This window comes from Leopardus geoffroyi, chromosome B1, assembly GCF_018350155.1.
Source record: "Leopardus geoffroyi isolate Oge1 chromosome B1, O.geoffroyi_Oge1_pat1.0, whole genome shotgun sequence".
Taxonomy (NCBI): Eukaryota; Metazoa; Chordata; class Mammalia; order Carnivora; family Felidae; genus Leopardus; species Leopardus geoffroyi.
The window spans coordinates 79,009,906-79,034,508 of NC_059327.1; the positions used below are offsets into that span (position 1 = coordinate 79,009,906).

General features: G+C 42.4%; 1 protein-coding gene across 2 annotated transcripts in view; it reads left to right on the forward strand.

Moving 5' to 3' along the window:
• The window catches only part of NR3C2 (nuclear receptor subfamily 3 group C member 2), a 351,781-nt gene extending 327,425 nt beyond the window's left edge, over nucleotides 1-24,356 (forward strand). For both annotated transcript variants that reach the window (XM_045466119.1, XM_045466126.1), the window contains exon 9: nucleotides 21,606-24,356. In XM_045466119.1, coding sequence (XP_045322075.1) covers nucleotides 21,606-21,761 — 156 coding nt within the window. In that variant the 3' untranslated portion in view covers nucleotides 21,762-24,356. The remainder of the gene's footprint in view (nucleotides 1-21,605) is intronic.
• Nucleotides 24,357-24,603: the final 247 nt, after the last annotated feature.

Consider the following 24,603-nt stretch of genomic DNA (forward strand, 5'->3'; position numbering starts at 1 on the left):
CAGCAGTTCATGGAAACCTAACCCTGTATTCTCCCGAGGAACAAGGGTTCAGGATCTGCTAATTCTGTTCTCCATGACATAACAGAATGTAACTACCATGAATAATGACAAGTGGAAATGTATGCACCTACAGGGACTATAGACTCAAAGGGAAATGACTCCTGAAAGAACAGCCAGAAATGGAAGACAAGGGTGACAGTGGTTCTCCATTCAAAAAAAATTTTTTTTCAACGTTTATTTATTTTTGGGACAGAGAGAGACAGAGCATGAACGGGGGAGGGGCAGGGAGAGAGGGAGACACAGAATTGGAAACAGGCTCCAGGCTCTGAGCCATCAGCCCAGAGCCCGACGCAGGGCTCGAACTCACGGACTGCGAGATCGTGACCTGGCTGAAGTCGGACGCTTAACCGACTGCGCCACCCAGGCGCCCCAGGTTCTCCATTCAAATGACAAATTCTGGAGCCCTTAAGCTAGACAATGATGTTATAGGGATTCTTTGTAAACCCTTTCCTAAAGGCTCAGAGAATCTGGAGAGCATTTGGAAACCCAGCTCTAGCTACCAAGCATATTGCTTGGTTCATTTTTTTTTTTTCTTTCACATTTCAATATTTCTGAAATCAGGAGACATCTTATACTTGATTTATATATTTTAACAACCCACCAAACCTGTTCTTCCATAAACTTACAGAATCCTTGGCATGCCTTCCAGTCCAGGGCTACAAGCTTTTTCTGTAAAGGGCCAGATGGTCAACACTAGGCTTTCTGGGCCCCACAATCTTGCTGCAACTGCCTGGCTCTGCCATTGTAGCAGAGAGCAACCATAAATGAATAAGCCTGGTGGTGTTCAAGTAAAAATAGTAAAATTGCTGTTTCTATCATTTCTGCATGTCACAGAATACTCTTCTTTTGATTATCCTTCAATCTTTTAAAAGTATAAAAAACAGGGGCGCCTGGGTGGCTCAGTCGGTTAAGCGTCCGACTTCGGCTCAGGTCATGACCTCACAGTTCATGGGATCAAGCCCCCCGTCGGGCTCTGTGTTGACAGCTCAGAGCCTGCAGCCTGCTTCAGATTCTGTGTCTCCCTCTCTGTCACTCCCCCACTCATGCTATACCTCTCTCTCTCTCAAAAATAAACATTAAAAAAAAATAAATAAATAAAAGTATGAAAAATCAAATGAAAAAACACATTTAAAAAAAAAAAAAAACAGTTCTTAGGCCAGATTTGGCCTGCAGGCTACAGTTGGCTAACCCCTGATTTATTCGGTGGCATAATAGAAACAAGGGAATGAATGAGACCCCTTGGTCTCAAGTGTTCTTAGTTGGATCAAAAGAGGTTGCCCCTGCCCAGTGGGGGTCTGCCCCTTGTTCCTTAGTGTTCCTTTTCCTTCAGAAACTGAAGTAAGGATTTTAATGGATTTAACTCTTGAGTTAACCTGATATTAAAGTTGGTAACTTACCAATACGAGCTGGTTTAGATTTTTACGTGGCTTAGTACAGGGTATACTGGCAAAAGGATCCTAGGAAATACTGAAAACAAAATTAAGAAAAGTTCATACTTCTATATACAGTAACATGCCAATGCATTTCAAACACAGCCCTTTCCTCAGATTCCCTTTGTTCAGCAGTGTTCTAATTATCCCTTTATCTTTAAGCTCTCCTTTCTCTGTTTCCATTGTGTCATTTTTCTTTGTGTTTCTCACATGTACAATAGACCTTATGCACAAGAAGGCGGAGCTGCAATCCAGAATGAGGCTTGTAACACAAGGAAACTTAAACAGGGTGGAAATTAAATAAATTTAAGTCCAAAAAAATTGGAAGGAAATTGAACCCATCTTGCTTAGCATAGCATCCAAACAACATATTTTGAAGATACAATATTCATCACTGACCAGAGATCAGTGACTCTACTGAATTCAATATAAAAAATGATAATGGAGGGGCGCCTGGGTGGCTCAGTCGGTTGAGCGTCCGACTTCACCTCGGGTCATGATCTCACAGTCTGTGAGTTCGAGCCCCGCGTCGGGCTCTGTGCTGACAGCTCAGAGCCTGGGGCCTGTTTCAGATTCTGTGTCTCCCTCTCTCTCTGATCCTCCCCCGTTCATGCTCTGTCTCTCTCTGTCTCAAAAATAAATAAAAAAAAAAAACGTTAAAAAAAAAAAAATGATAATGGAGACAAATTAAAAAGTAGCCTGAGATAACAGAGTTTCTAGAAAGGCCCTTGGTTTTTCGTAAGATGTGGAGCAGCTCTACTTCCCATCCCAGAAGCCAGCCTCTTTTCCTCTTGGGCACCTGGTCTGGCCCAAAATGCCCAAGCCTGCACCAGCCTAGGCTCTGGAACTATGCCCTGTGAGGCTACACAGGACAACCCTGCCTCCTTCACTTCTCCAGGCAGCCAGGCCTCTCTGGAAGCAGAGCTAGAGGTGCCCATCCTGGCCTGGAGCCCTGGCTTCAGCCACCCTTGCAGGGTGATCTCCTTACCTAGAATTTGCAGGCAGATCTCGTATGAGAGCAGCAGCCCCATGGAGCCTTGTCCCCTGCTTCAGGGACACACTTGAACCCAATGCATTAGATCTGTAGGACTGGCTTACTGGATGTGATTTTGTACCCTCCAGTGCCTCCTCAATTCTCCCACCCTTTGGAAACCACCATTCTATTCTCTGTTTTTATGAGTTTGGCTTTTGTTTTTGTTTTTGGTAGTGTTTTTATTTGTAGTTCTCTTTTCCTTTTTTCTTCTTTTGCTCTTTTCCCTTATGGTTGATGACTTTCTTTAGTTTTCAGCTTAAATTCCTTTCTCTTTATTTTTGTGTGTCTGTTACAGGTCTGTGATTACCGTGCGGTTCATATATAACATCCCAATTATATAGCAGTCTCTGTTGTTGATGGTTGGTTTAGTTTGAACACATTCTAAAATGTGTTCACTAAATTTTTACTAAGCACTAAATTTTTACTCCTCCCCTCCATGTTTTATGAACCAGATAATCATATTTGATATCCTTTTATTTTGTGAATTCCTTAACTGAATTTTTAGATGTAATTGATTTACTACTTTTTTCTTTTAATCTTCATTCTAGCTTTATAAGTGATTGACCTACTACTTTTATTGTATGTTTGCTTTTACCAATGAAATTTTTTTGCCTTTCGTAATTTTCTCTTACTTAGCAGCCTTTCCGTTTCTGCTTTAAGAAGTCCCTTTAACATCGGTTTAGTGGTGAAGAGCTCCTTTAACTTTTGTTTGTCTGGGAAACTCTCCTTTGTCTCTGAATGGTCATTTCTTGGGTAGAGTATTTTTGGTCTTTTCCCTTCAGCCTTTCAGCTGTATCGTGCCACTCCCTTTTGACCTGCAGAGTTTCTGCTGAGAAAGCTTAGCTGATGGTCTTTATGGGGTTTCCCTGGTATGTAACATTCCTTCTTTAATTTTTGCCATTTTGGTTATGTATCTCCATGTGGACATCTTTGGGTTTATCTTGTTTGGTGCCTCTCTGTGCTTCCTAGACCTGAGTATCTGTTTCCTTCTCCAGATTAGGGAAGTTCTCAGCTGTTATTTCTTCAGATAAATTTTCTGCCCCTTTCTCTTTCTTCCTTCTGGGATCCCTATAATGCAAGTGTTAGTATTCTTGATATTACCCCACAGGGCCCTTAAAATAGCCTCACCTTTATTTTTTTTTTTTTTTCCTGTTCAACTTGAGAACTCTCCATCACCCTGCCTTCCAGATGCTGATCTGCTCTTCCACATCCTCTAATTTGTTGATCCCCCCTACTGTATTTTTCATTTACATTATTCTTCAACTCTGATTGTTGTTGTTGTTGTTTACATTTTCTGTCTGTGTTGACGTTCTCGCAAAGCTCATCCTCTCTTTCCTCAAATCCGGCGAGCATCTTTATGACTATTACTTTGAACTGTTCACCAGGTAAGTTGCTTACCTCTGTTTCATTTACTTCTTTTTCTGAAGTTTTGTCTTACTCTTTTTTTTATTTTTTTTAATCTTTATTTATTTTTGAGAAAGAGAGAGACAGAGTGTGAGCAGGGGAAGGTCAGAGAGAGAGGGAAGGATCTGAAGCAGGGGAGGATCTGAAGCAGGCTCCAGGCTCTGAGCTGTCAGCACAGAGCCCAACACAGGGCTCGAACTCCCAAACCATGAGATCATGACCTGAGCCGAAGTCAGATGTTTAACTGACTGAGCCACCCAGGTGCCCCGTGTCTTATTCTTTAGTTCAGAACATATTCCTCCGTCTCCTCATTTCGTTTGACTTTCTGTTTATTAGGTGAAACCGCTACCTCTCCCAGTCTTGATGGAGTGACCTTATATAAGAACGTCCCCTATGTGGACTCTGTATGCCTGGCAGCTGAGGTTGGTTGGCTGGAGCTGGAGCTGGCACAGGCCGGAGGGTCCCAGGGTGTTCTGCACATGGGGCACCCTGGAGGGATGGCTGGAGCTGAAGTGGGTGCTTCATGCCGGGCTGGCACTGGACACCTGGGGCTGAAGTGGCCACAGACCAGCGGGTCTCAGGCTGCTCCATACCAGGGTCACCCTGGTGGATGGCTTGAGCTGGGGCAGGTGTGGACCGGGGCATTTTGCATAGCAAGAACCCTGGCAGGATGCCAGAGCTACCCTGGTGGGATGGCTGGAGCTGAAGCAGATGTGGGCCATGCTGGGGCAGCCTTGATGGAATGGCTGGAGCTGGTGTGAGCTAGGGGCTCAAAGCTTGCTGAGGCAGCAGGCTGGCTAGAGTACTGGGTCCCTGTTCCTGTCTGTGCTGTCAAGGTGGAGAGTGTAAACAATGGCTCTTGCCGGCACTACTGACCCCGGAGAGAGTTACAGCAATTCCCCCACCATATGGGAGACACTCAGGATTAGTACATGGGTTTCCTTCACTTACAGTCTACTTGCCTTTTAAACTGATGGTTTTGTTTGTTTTGTTTTGTTTTTTGCAGTGCCTCGGGTCAGATGAATCTGTACGTGGCACATCTGTGATATCCCTTCCCTGCTGTAGGTTGCCACATTAGGGGTGGGGTTCCCATCATTACCGTGTCTCCCTCTCTCCTGCTGTTCTCTGTGTGGCACCTCAGTGCTTTATTGTGCAGAAGCTGTTCAGTCAGCCTTCAGTTTTTCCTTAGGAGGAATTCCTGTATATGTAGGTATAGATTTGGTGTGTCCATGAGAGGAGATGAATTCAGGATCTTCCTAAGTTGCCATCAAGTTCAGCTTTTTTAGATTCTACATATATATATATATTTGTCTTTCCCTATATGCCTTGTTTCACTTAGTATAATGGCCCTTATGGGCCATCCATGCTATTACCAATGGCAAGATTTCCTTCTTTCTCATGGCTGAATAGTAATACCCCTTTGGGTGTATGTGTATATTTACCCCATCTTCTTTATCTATACATCTATTGTTGTTTCCATACCTTGGCTATTGTGAATAATGCTGCAGTGCACATGGGAGTGCAGAGATCTCTTCCATATCCTGTTTTCCTTTCCTTTGGATTATATATCCAAGAGTGGGGTTGCTGGATCACATGGTAGTTCTATTTTTAATGTTACGAGACATCTCCATACTGTTTTCCATAGTGGCTGAGCCACTTTGCATTCCCACCAACAGTGCACCAAGTGTTCCCTTTTCTCCACATCCTCACCAACACTTGGTATCTCTTGTCTTCTTGATGACAACCATTCTAACAAGTGTGAGAGGTATTATCTCATTGTGGTTTTGATTTGCATTCCTGATATTTAGTGATGCTGAGCATCTTTTCACATACTTGTTGACCATGTGGATGCCTTCTTTGGAAAAATATCTGTTTAGTTCGTTTGCCATGTTTTTGTGTATGTGGTTTTTTTGTTTGTTCATTTTTAGTTTTTATTTTTAATTGGATTGTTTTTTTGTTATTGAGATGGATGAGTTCTTTATATATTTTTGATAGTAACCCCTTCTCTGGTGTATGATTTTGCAAATATTTTTCTCCCATTCAACAGTTTGCCTTTTCTCTCTCTCTCTCTTTTTATTGTTTCCTTTGCTGTGCAGAAACTTTTCAGTTTTATGTAGTCCCACCTGTTGAACGCTGTTTTTGTTATTTGTGGTTTTGGTGTCATATCTAAATTGCCAAGACCAATGTTAGGGAGCTTCTTTCCTATATTTTTTCCTAGGAGGTTTTTTTTTTTATGTTTATTAATTTATTTGAGAGAGAGAGAAAGCACAAGCAAGGGAGGAGCAGAGAGAGAGAGAGAGAAAGAGAGAGAGAATCCCAAGCAGGCTCTGTGCTGTCAGCACAGAGCCTGAGGCAGGGCTCGATCTCAGGAACAGTGAGATCATGACCTGTGCCAAAATCTGAGTCAGACGCTTAACCAATTGAGCCGCCTAGGTGCCCTTTTTTTCCTAGGAGTTTAATGGTATCAGGTTGTATGTTTAAGTCTTCAATCCATGTTTGTGTATGGTGTAAGATAGTGATCCAATTTTCTCAATACCATTTGTTATAGAGACCATCCTTTCCCTATTGAGTGTCCTTGGCTCCCTTATCAAATATTAGTAGACTATAAATGTAGGGGTTTATTTCTAGGCTCACTATTCCATTGCTCTATTTGTTATATTTATAATAGCCACATATTGAAATTACTGCATAACTCTGTAGTATAATTTGAAATCAGGAAGTACAGTGCCTCCAGATTTCTTCTTCTTTCTCATGATAGCTTTAGCTATTCAGAGTCTTTTATGGTTTTGTATAAATTTTAGGATTTTGAAAAATTTCTATGAGAAATGCCATTAAATTTTTAATTGCAGTTGTGTTGAATCTGGAAATGTCTTTGAGTAGTAAGGACATTTTAATAACAAGTCTTCTGATCTATGAACACAGGATATCTTTGCACGTGTATCTTCGATTTCTTTTATCAAATTCTTGTAATTTTCATTGTACAGGTCTTTCATTTCCTTTGTTAAATTTAGTCATAATTTTATTACTTGAATGCTATTGCAAATGGAATAGTTTTATTTCTTTTTCCAATGTTTTGTTGTTATTTTATAGAAATGCAACTCATTTCTATACATTGATTTTATCTCCTGCAAATTTACTGAATTCATTGATTCACTTTGAGGTTGAGTCTTTAGGGTTTTCTATACATAAGGTCATATTATCTGCAAATAACAATTTTACTTCTTCCTCTCTGATTTGAATGCCTTTTATTTCTTTGTCTTTCCTAATTGATATAGTTAGGACTTCCATTACTATGTTGAATAAAAGAGGACACCCTTGTCTTTTTCCTCATCATAAAGGAAAAGCTGTCAATTTTTCACAATTGAGTATGTTAGCTATGGGTTTGTCATATGTGGCTTTTATTATGTTAAGGCATGTCCCTTACAGAACCAATTTGTTGAGGGCTTTTATCATGAAAATATGTTTCATTTTTTCAAATGTTTATTCTGCATCTATTTAAATGGTCATGATTTTTATATTTCATTCTATTAATGTAGTGTAACACATTTATTGATTTATGTATGTTGAACCATCCTTGCATTCCTAGAATAAATCCCACTTGGTCATGATGTGTGATCCTTTTATTTTATTTTTTATTTTAACTTGTTTTATTTTTTATTAATTTACATCCAAATTAGTTAGCATATAGTGCAACAATGATTTCAAGAGTAGATTCCTTAGTGCCCCTTACCCATTTAGCCTATCCCCCCTCCCCTAACCCCTCCTGTAAACCTCAGTTTGTTCTCCATATTTATGAGTCTCTTCTGTTTTGTCCCCCTCCCTGCTTTTATATTATTTTTGTTTCCCTTCCCTTATGTTCATCTGTTTTGTCTTTTAAGGTCCTTGTATGAGTGAAGTCATGTGATTTTTGTCTTTCTCTAATTTCACTTAGCATAGTACCCACCAGTTCCATCCACATAGTTGCAAATGGCAAGATTTCATTCTATTTGATGCTGAGTAATACTCCATTTTATATATATATGCCACCTCTTCTTTATTCATCCATCGATGGACATTTGGGCTCTTTCCATACTTTGGCTATTGTTGATAGTGCTTCTATAAACATGGGGGTGCATGTGCCCCTTCAAAACAGCATACCTGTATCCCTTGGATAAATGCCTAGTAGTGCAATTGCTGGGTCGTAGGGTAGTTATATTTTTAGTTTTTTGAGGAACCTCCATACTGTTTTTCAGAGTGGCTGCACCAGCTTGCGTTCCCAGATGTGTGATCCTTTTAATGCATTGCTGAATTTGGCTTGCTTTTATTTTGTTGAGAATTTTTGTATCTGTATTCATCAGGGACATTAGTCTATAGTTCTCTTATAGTGTCCTTATCTGCCTTTGGTATCTGGGTAATTCTGCTCTCATAAAATGAGTTTAGAAGTGTTCCTTCTTCAATTTGGGAAGAGTTTGAGAAGAATTGACATCAGTTCTTCTTCAAATGTTTGGTAGAATTCACTCGTGAAGACATTTGGTCCTGGAGTTTTCTGTGTTGGGAGCTTTTTAATCACTAATTAAATCACCTCATGTATTGTCAGTCTGTTCATATTTTCTCTTTATTCCCAATTCACTCTTGGCAGACTGTTCCCAAGAATTTATCATTTATTCCAGATTATCCAATTTGCTAGCATTTAATTTGTTCATAGTAGTTTCTCATATCCTTTGTATTTCTGTAGTATCATTTGAAATGTCACTCTTCCATTTCTGATTTTATTTATTTGAATCCTATTTTTTTTAGTGTAGCTAGAGTTTCTCAATTTTACTTTTTTTTGAAAACCGGCTCTTAGTTTCACTGATTTTTTTTTTCTATTCTTGTCTCCATTTCATTTATTTCCACTCTAATCTTTGTTATTAATTTCATTTGCTAACTTGGCGCTTAGTTCTTCTTTTTCTAGTTCCTTGAGATATAAAGTTAGGTTTTTTTCAGATCCCTTTAGTTTCTTAATATATGCATTTATAACTATAAACTTCCCTCTCAGAACTGCTTTTGCAGCATCCCATAGGTTTTGGAACAGTGTGTTTCCATTTTCATTTGTTTTGAGATATTTTATTTCCTTTTGATTTCTTCTTTGACCCATTGGTTGTTCAAGAGTATTTAATTTTCACGTATTTGTAGCTTTTCACATATTTCAGCTTTCCTCTTGTTTTGATTTCTGGTTTCATACCGCTTTGGTCAGAAAGGATGACTTGGTATGATTTCAGTCATCTTAAATTCACAAGACTTGATTTGTGTTCTGTCATGTGGTCTATTCTGGAAAATGTTCCATGTGCACGTGAGAAGAATGTGTATTCTTCTTTTTTTTTTTTTTTTCAACGTTTATTTATTTTTGGAACAGAGAGAGACAGAGCATGAATGGGGGATGGGCAGAGAAAGAGGGAGACACAGAATCGGAAACAGGCTCCAGGCTCTGAGCCATCAGCCCAGAGCCTGACGCGGGGCTCGAACTCACAGGCCGCGAGATCGTGACCTGGCTGAAGTCGGACGCTTAACCGACTGCGCCACCCAGGCGCCCCGAATGTGTATTCTTCTGTTGGATGGAATGTTCCACAAATCTTTGTCAGGTCCATTTGGCTTAATGTGTGGTTCAGGCCCAATGTAAATGTTGGTTTTCTGTCTAGATGATCTGTCTATTACTGAAAGTGGAGTATTGGAAGTCCCCCACTATTATTGTATTGTTGTCTGTTTCTTCCTTCAGATCTGTTGCTTAATACAGTTAGGTGTTCCAATATTGTGTATGTGTGTGTGTCTGATTGTTATATCTTCTTGATGAATTGACCCTTTTCTCATTATATATTGACCTTTGTCTCTTGTTACCATTTTGGCTTAAAGTCTGTTTTGTCTAATGTAGGTATAACTACCTTACTTTCTTTTGTTTTTTACTGGCATGGAATGTCTTTTTCTCTCTCTTCACTCAGAGCTATGTATGTCCTTAAAGCTGAAGCAAATCTCTTGTAGGCATCATATAGTTGAGTCATTTTTTATTCATCCAGCCACTCTGCCTTCTGATTGGTTAATTCATTCCATTTACATTTAAAATTATTGCTGTGTAAGATCTTATAATGCCATCTTACTGTTTTCTGATATTTTGTTTTCCATTGTTTCCTTACACTGCCTTTGTAAATGCATAATTTTCTATGGCGGTATGCTCTGCTTCCCCCTTTTCTATCTTTAGTGCATCTACTCTAGGTTTTTGTTTTTGTTTTGTGGTTACCATGAGGCTTACATAAGACATCTCATAAATAAAACAGGCCATTTTAAACTGATAGAAATTTAACTTCAATTGTCTATAAACACTTCGCCCTTTACTCCCCCTTGTATATTTCTGGTATCGTTTACCTCTTTTTATGTTGTATATTTATTAAATTATAGTAGCTATAATTATTTTAATACTTTTTTCCTTTGACATTTATACTGCAGTTAAGTGGTTAACATACCATCCAAAGTCTGATTTTTTACCTTTACTAGTGTGGTGTATACTTTCATGTATTTTCATGTTGCTGATTAGTGTCAGTCTATTTCAGCCTGAAGAACTTTCAGCATTTATTACAAAGCAGATTTAGTGCTGAAGGAACTCCTTCAGCTTTTGTTTGTCTAGGAAAGTCTCTGTTTCTCCTTCATATCTGAAGGATAACTTTGTCAGATATAGCATTGTTGGCTGGCAATTTCTTTTTCTTTCAATTCATATTCTTTGAATATGACCTTCCACTCTCACCTGACCTGTAGTGTTTGTTTTGAGAAATCTGCTGACAGTTTAATGGTGGTTCCTTTGTAGGTTACAATATTTTTCCCCTCAATACTTTTAGCATTCTTTATTTCCAATTTTTTGATAGTTTCATTATAATGTGTCTTGCAGAAGGTGTTTTTGCATTGAGATAATTGGGTGATTTTCTATAGCTCTGTAAACTTGGATGTCCAGTTCCCTTGCACGTTTAGGAACTTCTCAGCTCTTACTTCTTTAATAGTATTTAAAAAATTTTTAATGTTTATATTTGAGAGAGAGAGACAAAACGTGAGCAGGGGAGGGGCAGAGAGAGAGGGAGACACAAAACTCAAAGCAGGCTTCAAGCTCTGAGCTGTCAGCACAGAGGCTGATGTGGGGCTCAAACTCATCCACTATGAGATCATGACCTGAGCCAAAGTTGGACGTTCAACCAACTAAGCTACCCAAGCATCCTATCAGCTCTTATTTCTTTAAATAAACTTTCTGTCCCCTTCTCTATTTTCTTTATGTAATCCTGATTCTATGTTCTTTTGATGAAACCCCATTAGATCATGTAGGCTTTCTTCACAGTTTTTCCTTCTTTTTTTTCTTTGTTCTCTTCTAACTTGGTTATTTCAAAATTTCTTTTCTCTAATTCACTTATTCTGTCTTCCATTTGCTCTACTCTGCTGCATTTGTCATTTCATTTATTGAATTCTTCAGCTCCAGAATTTCTGCTTGGTTCCTTTATGATTTATAGCTCTTTGGTAATATCTCATCTTGAATGCGCATGCTCACGTGCGCGCACGCGCGTGTGTGTGTGTGTGTGTGTGTGAGTTCAACTGTCCTTAGAGTTTTTTTGGTACCTTGAGTTTCTTCAATACTGATACTGAATTCTTTATCCAAAATCCTGTGCCTCTGAGCTCTGTTATTTGAGAATTACTGTTTTTTGGTGATGACACATTTCCTTGATTTTTCATGTTCTTTGTAGTTTTGCATTGCTGCTTTCACATTTGAAGTAGCAGCCACCTCTTTAAATCTTTGCTTGTTGCCTTCACATTGGGTATTCAGCTCATTAGTGCTATTGTCATCTAGGGTTTTCTTGGCCTTTGTATGGGTACACCTGTTCCACTCTTCTTGCTCCCTCTTGTGGCAAAATTCTTAAGCTTTTACATCTTTGGTTCTTACAACTCACCAGTCTGGCTATTGGAAACCTTTGTTTTATTTTGCAGAAGACGGTGCTGTAGCTCAAGTTTGTGGTTTCTCCCTAGTCCACAGACCCTGGCCTGTTTTTCAAGCACACTCCCAAGGAGCTCTTGCCACCACACTCAGAAGTGTGTACAAGGAGCCACCTGCAGAGTGGAGGGAGGTATAGATTTAGTCCTTGGGGCATTAGGGTTGCCCACAGGCCTGGTAGGGAGATCCTCAGGTGTAGTACTCTGAGAAGCTCATGATCGGACTTCCAGCTGTGTGCAGGCAGCAGGCCCTGAGGCCCTTTAGTGTCCTTTGATATTCTTATCTTTCTTTCCTCCATCATGGAGATCCCACCTAGGTACTCTGAGTGCTCCTGGAGAGGAATGGGTTCCTCCAGCTGCATTCCATACCACTGTGGGTAGCTGGACACTTACTCACTGCTCTTCTTTTTCTCTGTGAGAGAGGTCACTACCACCTGATAGTTTAGCCCAGTGCAATGTTGCTTTGGTGGGGGTGAGGACAGCGTTGGTAAAGTGCTTTTTACCATCTCTGCTGTGTCCAAACTTGTTTTTGCTCCGTTGGCGTGCTGGAATCTCCCTTCTTAAAAGCTAGGCTTAGGCACCTTCTCTGTTGTCCGTGGGTATCAGCTTAGATCAGCACTCTCTAGGTTTTTTCATGACTATGTCAAGAGGAGTTGGGGCAGGCTCACTGCTCCACGGGTTCCACCTGTGCCCATAACTGGATGCACAGGTATGTAGACTCCTCCTGAGTTCCCTGGCCTATGGTGCCAGATCCTGCAGCTCCCACAAAGGCACTTTTGTTCATGGATGGATGACTCATTCTTCATTGAAAAAGAGGGACAGAAAGGTGCCTTCTGTCACTGTGGTGCTAATGTCACACCCTGATATCTTCTCAGTCTTCTCTCTCGGTCACATCTAAGAGGCCTTCAGGACTGCTCCCAAACGCATCCTGTAGGTGAGCCCTCCAAGAGCACTCAGCAGAGTATTGGCACTGTGGGGCCTGGATTTCTAAGAGGAATCCACAAGGAAATGGTAGTGTAAACTGTGTTGTAAAAGGTTATGTTGTTTTCTGGGTATAGAAGCTAATGCTACTAAATTTGGGGTGCTATTGTTACTCTTGTACTGTGTTACCATCAGGTTTCACCAAGGCATCACCAACCAGAGAAAAACAGTCAGCCCTACATGGCCACAGGCACCCACCTGTGCACATGCAGGCATCTTCCACACTGCTTGCACTGGGTGGAGAGTGGGGTTTTGAATGAAGGCCAGACTCTTTTTTTTTTTTTAATTTAAATTTTAGTAAGTTACCATATAGTACAATATTGGTTTCAGGAGAATTCAGTGATGCATCACTTATATATAGGGCTCATCACAGGTGCCCTTTTCAGTGCCCGTCTCCCACCCCCCTTCCCTCCATCAAACCTCAGTTTGTGTTCTGTCGTTAAGACTTGACTCTTGTGATTTGTTTCCCACCCTTCTCTTTTTCCCCCTTCTCATGTGTTCATCTGTTTTGTTTCTTAAGTTCCACATATGAGTGAAATCATATGGTATTTGTCTTTCTCGGACTTATTTCACTTAGCATAATACATTATAGCTCCATCCATGTCATTGAAATGGTAAGATTTCATTCCTTTTGATGGCTAATATTCCTACACACACACACACACACACACCATATCTTCTTTATCCAATCGACAGACATTTGGGCTCTCTCCATAGTTTCGCTATTGTTGATAATACTGCTAAGAACACTGGGATGCATGTTATGTACCCCTTCAAATCTGTATGTCTGTATCCTTTGGGTAACTACCTAAGAGTGAAATTGCTGAATTATAGGGTAGTTCTATTTTCAGTTTTCTGAGGAACCTCCATACTGTTCTCCAGAGCGGCCATACCAGTTTTCATTCCCACCAACAGTACAAGACGGTTCCCCTTTCTCCGCATCCTCGCCAACACCTATTGTTTCTTGTGTTGTTAATTTTAGCTATTCTGACAGGTATGAGGTAGTATCTCATCATGGGTTGATTTGTATTTCCCTGATGATGAGTGATGTTGAGTGTCTTTTCATTTGTCTGTTGGTCATGTGTTCTTTGGAAAAATGTCTATTCATATCTTCTGCCCATTTCTTCACTGGGTTGTTTATTTTTGGGGTGTTTGATAGGCCCTTTATAGATTTTGGATACTAACCCTCTGTCAGATATGTCATTTGCAAATATCTTCTCCCATTCTGTAGGTTGCCTAAGTTTTGTTGATTGTTTCCTTCACTCTGCAGAAGCTTTTTATCTTGATAAAGTCCCAGTAGTTCATGTTTGCTTTTGTTTCCCTTGCCTTTGATGACATGTCTGATAAGTTGCTGTGGCTGAGGTCAAAGAGATTGCTGACTATGTTCTCCTCTAGGATTATGATGGTTTTCCTATCTCACATTCAGGTCTTTCATCCATTTTGAATTTATTTTTAGGCATGGTGTAAGAAAGTTGTCCAGTTTCGTATTTCTGCATGTTGCCATCCAGTTTTGCCAGCACCATTTGTTGAAGAGACTTTTCTCATTGGATGGTCTTTCCTGCTTTGTCAAATATGACTTGACCATATAGTTGTGGGAAGGCCAAACTCCTTATACAATCACTGAGCAACATTTTCCAGTATTCACAGAACTATTGCAGGAACACCTGAAGTAAATAGGTGCTAGCCATTTCTATGAGTGTCATGGCATTTAGAGGTGAAGCTCTGTATCTTTTGCCTCTGACCCTATTAACGTAGCTGGCTACAATTCTGATCTTGAAAATAAACCTTTTAACCTACCCCCGCCCCAGTGCTTATTACAGGCTAAAAGCTTGATCCTAATTGGGGGAAAGTTCTGGAGTCATCAGATATCTCATGAGAAATGAGCATGCTGTTGAAAATATGTGGGACCCTATATCAGAGAGGCTGTTATCATTCAAGTGTTCTGTCATCACTTAGTGACTCTATAACCTTAGAACAGGGCTGAGAGGCCATTGCTTGTGGTGGGAGTGGCCGTGCCCCTGGTGATGAGATGGAACTTAATGGCTTCATCTTCAGTGTGAGTAAAATACCACCATTACCTTGAGACCTTGTCAGGCTCCTCCACTGCCCTGATAGCTGTGGCCCTTCAGGCTGGATAAATTATGCCTGGCATCTAGCTAAACTTCTGTCATCCCCACAGATACATTTTGTGTAGAATGAAAAGTCAGTGCACAGGACTTTTCTCTGATTCCTAATAATGTGAGACTCATTTCTGATTATAATTAGGGTTCTTGCCTCCTCTCTAGCCTGGTATTTACCAGGAACGGCTGGTGGGAACCAGTATCAAGGCATCAGGCCTTTCTTCTCATTGCAGTTAGGGCATTCATGCTGACAGGCCAACGGGGTAATAGAGCTTTTATCTCTCTAGCTGTGACCACCCCCCTCCCTATGCCTGTCCCTCTAATCACAGTGAGCAGTGACTGGGGCTCCTGGCACCTGTGGCATAGCCTACATATGAAGTCACATTAAAACCCAGCAATAAATGAGTTGAAGGAAATCAGACTCAGAGAGAAAGATGAAAAAGGTTAGCTTTATGTCTTGAGTCCTGCATTATTTACTTAGTGGCACTAAAGTGAGGATGCCTATTTAAAGTGCCCAGTTGGTGTTTTGGTTCATTGATTAAAACCAGCGACACGTTGCCCTAAGAAAACACTATTGAAATTCGTTAACTCTGAGCACTTCAGAGTTTGGAAGAAATCACAGAAACACAGGAGCAAGGCTGCAGCAACAGTAGCTCTGGTCCCTGCAGCCCCTCACCTGGGCTGCATGGAAGGAATGGGAAGGGGTCCTCTCCGGGATGCCGTGGGGCTGAGTAGGTAGGCGGTCCCTGCCTTCAGGGAGCTTGCAGGCTGCCTCGGGACCTGGAAATGTGAAAAGTTACATCGATAGGAGATGTGATCCACCAGAAAAAAGAAAAGGTTGTGCCACCCGGCTCCATGGCTAATTATCAACTTAGAAGGACAGCAGGTGGCCTCTGTGAGTTCGGAGGAGAGGAAGTCTCCTTCAGGCTGGGGCTCCAGGTAGGCCTGGGCCAGGGGTGACTGCAGGGAGCAAGGGGTGTGGAAAGAAAGAACCCAGAAAACAAGCAGAAGAAGCCAGTACTCACCTCGCTGGAAAAGAGAGAGAGTGACACTTTTGAGAAATGATTCCTTACCAAGTGAATATCCAAGGGAACTGCTGGATTATCTCTTGAAGGGCTGTCCACAGTTGTCTTGAAGTAATCTCACGTTAAAGGCCGCTCTTGAGACGGTCTGGCTCTCCCCACATGGTGCACCAGAATGGGAGCAGGTCGTGACAAACAGAGCTCTTCCCTGGTGGCTTCTGCCTTCATAGTGGAAATGGTGGTTCGAGGTTCAGACAGAAGCTATGTTCATTTAGTGATACACAACCTCCACGCAGGGCCAGCTGCCAGGTGTGACTACGGCCTCCCCCACCAGCTCTGTACCTGGGACAGCGGATGGTGTCTGAGGATGGCATGTGCGTGGTGCTTGTCTGCACCCATGTTTCCTGGCTGCTCTGGGCTCAGGCGGGGGCCCTGCCCTATTGTGTGTGCGTTGTACCAGGATGACACTTGGGAGACACCTGTGCGTGTGAACAGCAGGACTGCTAGACACGTGGCTGTGACACAGAAGTTTGGCTCATGCACCTGTGTTCATTCTGACTGGTCAGCATCCCTGCCCACCTAGCTGTTTGCTATGTAACTCCTGCTTAGCTGCCAGGGCCCAGTCCCCGCTTCCTCACGCTCTGACCGTGCGCAGCTTCGCCCTTCCTGTGCCCTGTGTGCTCCAGTACGTGCGCTGCCCTTGTACTGCAGCAGCCCACCTCAGACACCTGTTAAGGGCCAGGTACGCATGGGTCCTGTCCTAAAAGCCCCTGACCCACAGGGTGCAGCAGGCCAAGGCTGGGGAGGGCGGTGGGAGGGCTTTGTCGGCCAGTGAACACTTGGCAGGCAGAACCTGCAACCTGGATCAGACTGGCCCATGTTCTCCTCACCCGGCGACCAGGAGCGCCTGGCTTCGATTCTCCCAAAGAACCCTTCACCTCACCAGCCACGGTTAGTTGTTGGCCCGGGTCCTGCTGGGTTGAGGCCTACAGAGGTCTTCAGCTTTGCCTCAGGAGGAGTGGGCCAGGCAGACTCCTGAAGCAGCCAGCGCTTTCTGGGCGCTCCCGGCCCCATGGGCATCTTGGCCGCCTCAGCAGCGAGGGGTGAGCCCTTTCCTGAGAGAGTGATGGAGTCCCCTGACTCCTAGGTGTTCACAGGGCGAGATACCCAATCCCAGGCTGCCAGGCCTACCCCGCCCCCGTGCCCCAGGAAAGCCCTCATCCCTCTGCAGCTGGCTGAGGCGTTCACTGTGAACAGAAGCCCTGGGTGTCCGCTCATGACAGGAAAGGAACTGCTGTCTCAGTCTGTGGAGCAGAGGCGGTTGTGAAATGCCAGCCCCAGGTTAATATGCATGGTTGGTTAGGGACACCTGTCCTCAGCCAATCTGTCAGGGATGACAGCTGAGCCCTGGGCTCTCCTCTCAGCATCTCCTAGGTGATGCTCATGAGGTGTTAAAGGTAGGTGTGTCCCCATTAACAGGGTCCCAGAGGTGCTCCCGTGTGTGCTGCCTGATGCTCAAGACCTGATTTACTCTGCTTCTCATCTCCTATCGCATACGCGACTTGGCATGTTTACAAATATAAACCTTAAGTGGCCCTGGCCCTGCCAGGTAACTTGTTTCAAATGTCAGCTGGTCACTTAACAGGTGCCGCTTCACGAGCTTCGCACTGCTCTGAACCCTCTGAGTGACCCCACACCCACCCTGATGGCTGTATAGCTCCGCTCCACCTCCTTCAGGTCATCAGCCACCGCCCCCTTGGATCACCCTTCCAAAACTGGCACCTCCTCTGTCCCTCCTTGCACTGCCGGCACCTGACCGCATTTATCATTTCCTCTCAGGCAGAGCAGAACATAGACACCCTGAGACCAAAGCTTTGTTGTGTTTGTCATGGTTTCTCTGTGCCCTGCCCAGAGCAGGTGCTCCATAACCTGGATGGACACACACGGAAGATGCCTTATGGAAAAGGACCTCCACCTCCCTGAACGCCCTGTGGCCCAGGGACAGGGAGCCTTCATCTCTGGACATGAACTAGGGCCAACCCCAGAGAAGTGAAAAGGGCAGCAGAGCCAGCCTAAGGGGGGGTTGATGTTGCCTAGAAAGTGAGCGGTCTCCCTTTTTTTTTTTATTGAAGTATAGTTGGCACACGATGTTACATTAGTTTTGGGTGTACAACGTAGTGACTGGACAAGTCTGTATGTTATGCTGTGCTCGCCACAAGGATAGCTACCACCTGTCACCATGCAGCGTTGTATTGATGATACCAATGACTGTATTCTCCATTCTGTACATTTCATCCCCATGTCTTACTCATTCCATAGCTGGAAGCCTGTGTCTCCCGCCCCTCTTCATTTTGCCCGTCTCTCCACCATGTCGTGAAGGCTAGTGTCAAAGAGGACTGCCTATGTTTTCTTCTAGGAGTTTTATGGTTTCAGGTCTCACATTCAGTCCTTAAATCCATTTGAGTTCATTTTTTGTTATGGTATAAGAAAGTAGTCCAGTTTCCCCAGCACCACTTATTGAACAGACTATTTCTCGTTGCATATTCTTGTCTCCTGTTACAGGTTAATTGACTATATAAGCATGAGTTTATTTCTGGGCCCTTTACTCTGTTCCATTGAGCTATGATCTGTTTTTGTGCCAGTACTGTATTGTTTTGATTACTATAGCTTTGTGGTGTATCTTGAAATCCAGAATTGCGGTACCTCCAGCTTTGTTCTTCTTTTTCAAGACTGCTTTGGCTACTTGAGGTCTTTCGTGGTTCCATACAAATTGTAGGATAGTTTGTTCTAGTACCGTGAAAAATGCTGTTGGTATTTTGATAGGGATTGCATTAATTCTGCAGGTTGCTTTGGGTAGTATAGACATTTGAACAGTATTTTTCCAATCCATGAGCACGGAATATCTTTCCATTTGTTTGTGTTATCTTGAGTTTCTTTCATCAGTGTTTCATAGTTTTCAGAGTACACGTGTTTCACCTTCTTCGTTAAGCTGATCCCGAGGTACTTTATTCTTTTTGGTACAATTTTATTAAAAAAATTTTTTTTAATTCTTTATTTTTGAGAGACAGAGCACGAATGGGGGAGGGGCAGAGATGAGAGGGAGACACAGAATCCGAAGCAGACTCCAAGCTGTCAGCACAGAGTCCGATGCAGGGCTCGAACACACGAAACATGAGATCATGACCTGAGCCCAAGTCGGACGCTCAATGACTGAGCCACCCAGACACTCCCTTTTGGTACAATTTTAAATGGAGGTTAACATTCTTTAAAAGGAAAAATCATCCTCCTTTATAGCCCTGCAGGCACCACACAGAGAGACCTTGGGGGCAGGATAGGGGGAGGGATCAGGATGAACTTCAACTTGGTTCTTTGTACCAGCAGCTGGTGCACAGAGCTCTGCTGTCACCCACTGAAAGGCGTTCTCTGCAGTGGAAACTACTAACTCATTCGTGGCACCCAGCTTTTAGCTTTCACGGCCACTAGCCCACTGCCTTAAAAAAATTAGTAAGAAATCTGGGATCCCAATTCTAAAAATCTCTCTCCTGGAAAGGTAAAACACAAAATTCTCCTGCCCCTCAATTTATAGAAGGGGGGACCCGAGGATACAAAATTACACAAAGATGACCCAGAGCAGATTTTGCAAACTGTGTCCCATAGAGAAAAAGGATGTTTTATGGCTTAGAGAGTTTGGGACCACTTGGGAGGATGGAATCAGAGGGGTTTTACCAGCAGTACCTGTCAACATCTTGACTGAGAATTGGCATCCACATTGTACTTGCTTTATGGCAGTTCACTCATTCCATCCTCTTAAACAACCCTGGGAGGCGGATACCCCATTTTACAGATACAGAAACTGAGAGCATTCACAAAGCAAGTGCAGAGATGTGAACGTGCCCAGACTGGACAGTGGCTTGTGCTGTTTTCCAGTTTATTTGACCCCAACCTTCTGTGAGTGAATGAGACTTATTAAAGCTCTCCCAGTCCTTGGAACCTCATTAGGGCAATGTCCCTCTGCAGACAGAGGGCATAGACAGGCACAAACAGAAGCACCAGATACTTTTCCTGATGACATTTTTTTTTTTTTTTTGTATTAAAGGCCTTTGCCATACAGTTATTTACTATTCTTAAGATTGTAAATTGAGTTTAAAAAAAAAAAAAACCCTGAGGGAAAGTTATAAATGGTATTTTCACTACCATCATTTTATTAAGACTACAGAGTTCTTTTATGACCTGTAATATTGTCTGCTTTAATACAGTGGGAAATGGCCAAAAATTTCCTACAGTGAGGTATGGAAATAATGGTATATCGCATTTGTGGATAATTGGGTTTTTTAACTTACAGAATTGGGAGTGGTTCAGGTCCTGGAGGATGGAAAAGGTCCTTGGGTCACCAAGTAGGAAAAATAGCTGGACAGGCAAGTAGGCATGGAGGTGGCCCTTGCTGTTTGCTCTCCACAATCAGCCTGAAATAGAAAGTGGCTGAGAATGGAGAAGAAATACACAAACACACAGCTGTGAGAAAGTTGGAAGTCCTGCTGTTTGCAGTAACATGGATGGACCTTGAGGCTATAATGCTAAGTGAAGTCACACAAAGAAAGATTATACATCTTACTGTATGACATTACTTATATATGAAACCAAAAAAAAAAAAAACCCAAACTCACAGAAACAGAGAATAGAGTGGTGTTAAGTAAGGAAAGGGGAAATGGAGAGACGGTGGTCGAAGGGCACAGACTTCAGTTCTAACAAAATAAGTTCTGGGAATATGAAATACAGCATGATAATTATAGCTAATACTGTATTTGTTACTTGAAAGTTGCTGGGTAGATAGAGCTTAAATTTCCTTACCACAAAAAAAAAAAAAAAATGGTAATTATATGACACAATGAAGGCGTTAATCATTTTGCAGTATAGAAGTATCAGATCAGCCCATTGGGCACCTTAATCTTACATAGTGTAGCGCATCAGTGACACCTTAATAAAGCTAGCGGTGGGTACTGAGAAGTCTCAACCCTGCCCCCCGGCTCAGGGTGAGAAGCCAAAGGAGAGAAGAAGGTGGCAAGATGAAGGCCTGCCTGTGGTGGCCACAGCCCCAACTGACAGGGCCCACCCGGAACTAGAGGAAGCATGACTCATGCCAGCAAAGGCCTGGGCACCACCTGCCCCTCCACCCCAGCCCACCTTATAACCTGGGAAGGCCCATCACCACCTTATAGAGATACACGTACACGCCTGCTCCACCGAATTCACACATTTACGAACGAGAACTTGGTGAGAGCGATTCCGTGTCCCCACCACTAGGACCTCTGTAACTGACCCTGTTCCCACTGGTATATTCAGTATTGCACACTCAGTTCTCAGCTGGGATCAGTTCTGCACAAAAGGACATGCGTGGTGACAGGAGACATGAGCACCCCATCCTCCCCCAAAACAGATGCCTTAGCCAAATTAGGCAGCTTCACGGCCACAGTTTCCTGGTCAGATTTCTGCAAGTCTCTTGAGCTTACAGCAGGGTTAGGACACAGAGGGGCATGGGGACGGAGATGAGGCCTCACTGTCCTGTTCCCCGTCTGTGTTGCAGCTGGTCAATGACTTGCTGGAATTCTGCTTCTACACCTTCCGAGAGTCCCAGGCCCTGAAGGTTGAGTTCCCCGCGATGCTGGTGGAGATCATCAGCGACCAGCTGCCCAAGGTGGAGTCCGGGAACGCCAAGCCCCTTTACTTTCACAGGAAGTGACGGAAGACGTCTTACCAGGAGAGCTTTGCCTTAAGTTTCCCCATGTTATTCTACACCCACGAAGGACCCAAGGAATCATATTTTTGACATGTGATGGTTGATTCATACTTGTTCAGCAGTTTCTCAAGTTGAAAATCACGTCAAGGGTTCGGAGCCGGGAAAGCAGTTTGACACGGATTTGGCAAGACCTGAGCGGTCTGAAGGATTCTTCCCTGTCCAATCCCCAGCGCTTAGAAACATGTTCCTGTTCCTCTGGATGAAAAGCCATATCTAGTCAATAACTCTCTGATTTTGATATTTTAACAGATGGAAGTTTTAACTATGCCATGTAGTTTCTGGTATCGCTTGTTTTAAAAGGGTTCAAGGACTAACGAACTTTTTAGAGCTTACCCTTGGTTGCACATAAAACGTATAGTCAATATGGGGCATTAATATTCTTTTGTTATTTAAAAAACACACACAAAAAAGAAAAAAATATATACAGATTCCTGTTGTGTAATAACAGAGCACGTGGGGTGAAGAGCGGCCCCCTTGGTGGCGGGGGGCTTATTCGCCCGCGTTCCTCTGCATCACTGGTATACACACCCTTTAGCGTCCATTTATTTAATTAGAATGGATAAGATGTTAAACAAATGCCTTGGTTTCAATTTCTAGTATCTATTGTGTTGGCTTTACAAATAATTTTTTGCAGTCTTTTGCTGTGCTGTACATTACTGTATGTATCAATTGTGAAGGACCTGAAATAAGGTATAAGGAACTTTTGTAAATGAGACACATACAAAAAAAACAAAAAAAAAAAAACAAAAAAACAAAAAAACTTTAATGGTTGATAGGATGAAGGGGAAAGTATTTTTGAAAGAATTCTATTTTGCTGGAGACTATTTAAGTACTATCTTTGTCTAAACAAGGTAAAAATTTTTTTTGTAAAGTGAAATGTTCTGCATGCATAATGAACCGTTTACAGTGTATTTAAGAAAGGGAAAGCTGTGCCTTTTTTAGCTTCATATCTAATTTACCATTTTACAGTCTCTGTTGTAAATAACCACACTTAAACCTCTTTGGTTGTCTCTAAGCCTTTCTACCTTTTCTGTACTTTTGTTTTGTCTCTGGTCTCCCGCTTGGGGTGTTCTTGGGACTTGAGCACGGTTTCTGGCTTCTGCTCCATCCTGCTTCCGTCCGGGAGCGACAGGCTGTGGTGCCCGCAGCTCCTCCAAGGGGTCACCTGACAACACACGTGCGAGAGGGTGTCCGGGAGTGCCGCAGCTTTAGGAGAGTTGCCTCTTTTCCTTTCTTCCTCACGAAGCAGAATCAGAATCGGCTCCAGGAGAGTGAGACCGGAAATGCCATGGCCCAGAGAGCTGAGTCTCATCCCATTGTAGAAAATTGGATTTTCTCCTTTGGGAAAGAAATTCCATGCACTCTCTACATCGGCGGAGGTGACACGTTCACTTCTGGTCTTGGAAAGGGGTTTTGCACTCCCGGAACTGGTCATGGGAACACATAGGCCATTGCAGGACGCACTGGGAAGATGCATTTTGGCACGGTTCGGTCAGAGTGGCGTGGAGACCGCACGATAATTAGAGGGTTTTTAGATTTTTAAAAGGTAGGTTTTAAAAATAAATTTTATACATAAACAGTTTTGGAAAAAAAATAACTACAGATCATATAAGCAAGACAGTGGCACTAAAATTTTTAATTCATTAATCTGTTTGGCACTGATGCAATTTATCGCTTTTCTCTTGCCCCAGATCACAAACCTATATATCTTTGGGGAAACTTAACAATATGATTGCACTAAATAAACTACTTTGAACAGAGGCCAAATTAGTCTTTTAAAAGTGACGATAATCATCAGGTACTCAGTGAAATCACATTATTTTCCAGAACCTAAAAGCTGTAGCTGGAGAAGCCAGGAGAAGGCAGCATTGGGATCACCACTTTTCTCCAGGGTTCACCATGCAGGCAACATTACCTTGTCTTTCAGAAGACACCTGCCTTATGCAAGGGGAAGCCTGTGAAAGCTGCATTCAGAGGGAGGACTTTTTCTTACATAATTTGCAATTTCAGTAATTTAATTTATAGGCAGATCTTTAAATATAGTCAACTTACATGCACAGCAATATGAAAGCCACACTTGGAAGGTGATAAGTACTCAGCATGCAGACTAGGAGTTTCTAGAAAAGAAATGGCTTACAAGAGCAGCTTTTAGCTCAAGACTTACGTTTTATGAAATTGGAATTTCACTGTAACCAGGTTTGGGATGGAGACAGTCTGCATCAGCTTTTTGTATTAACAAAGTTACTGGCTCTTTATGTGTCTCCAGGTAACTTTGCTTGATTAAACAGCAAAGCCATATTCTAAATTCACTGTTGAATGCCTGTCCCAGTCCAAATTGTGTGTCTGCTCTTATTTTTGTACCATATTGCTCTTAAAAATCTTGGTTTGGTACAATTCATATTTCACCAAAACTTCTTCATATAATTAAAAAACACTAAATTAGTTTAAAATGAAGCAATTTATATCTTTATGCAAAAACATATGTCTGTCTTTGCAAAGGACTGTAAGCAGATTACAATAAATCCTTTACTTTAATCACCTGTTGTTTTGGAAACATTTCATTTGAATGTCCGTAGGAACACCTGGATTTTTGTGTCCCTCTCAATCTGATAACTTGCACTTCTGCCTACATCCAAGATAGAGGAACATTTCTGCCCCCCGTGTTAAAGCCCCCCCCCCATTAGCCACATGTCCATTATATTCTTTTGGGACTAATTAGATGCTTATTCCTCAGTGCTAATATTTGGGGTCACTAAAACAACCTGTAACAGTTTGATAACAATAA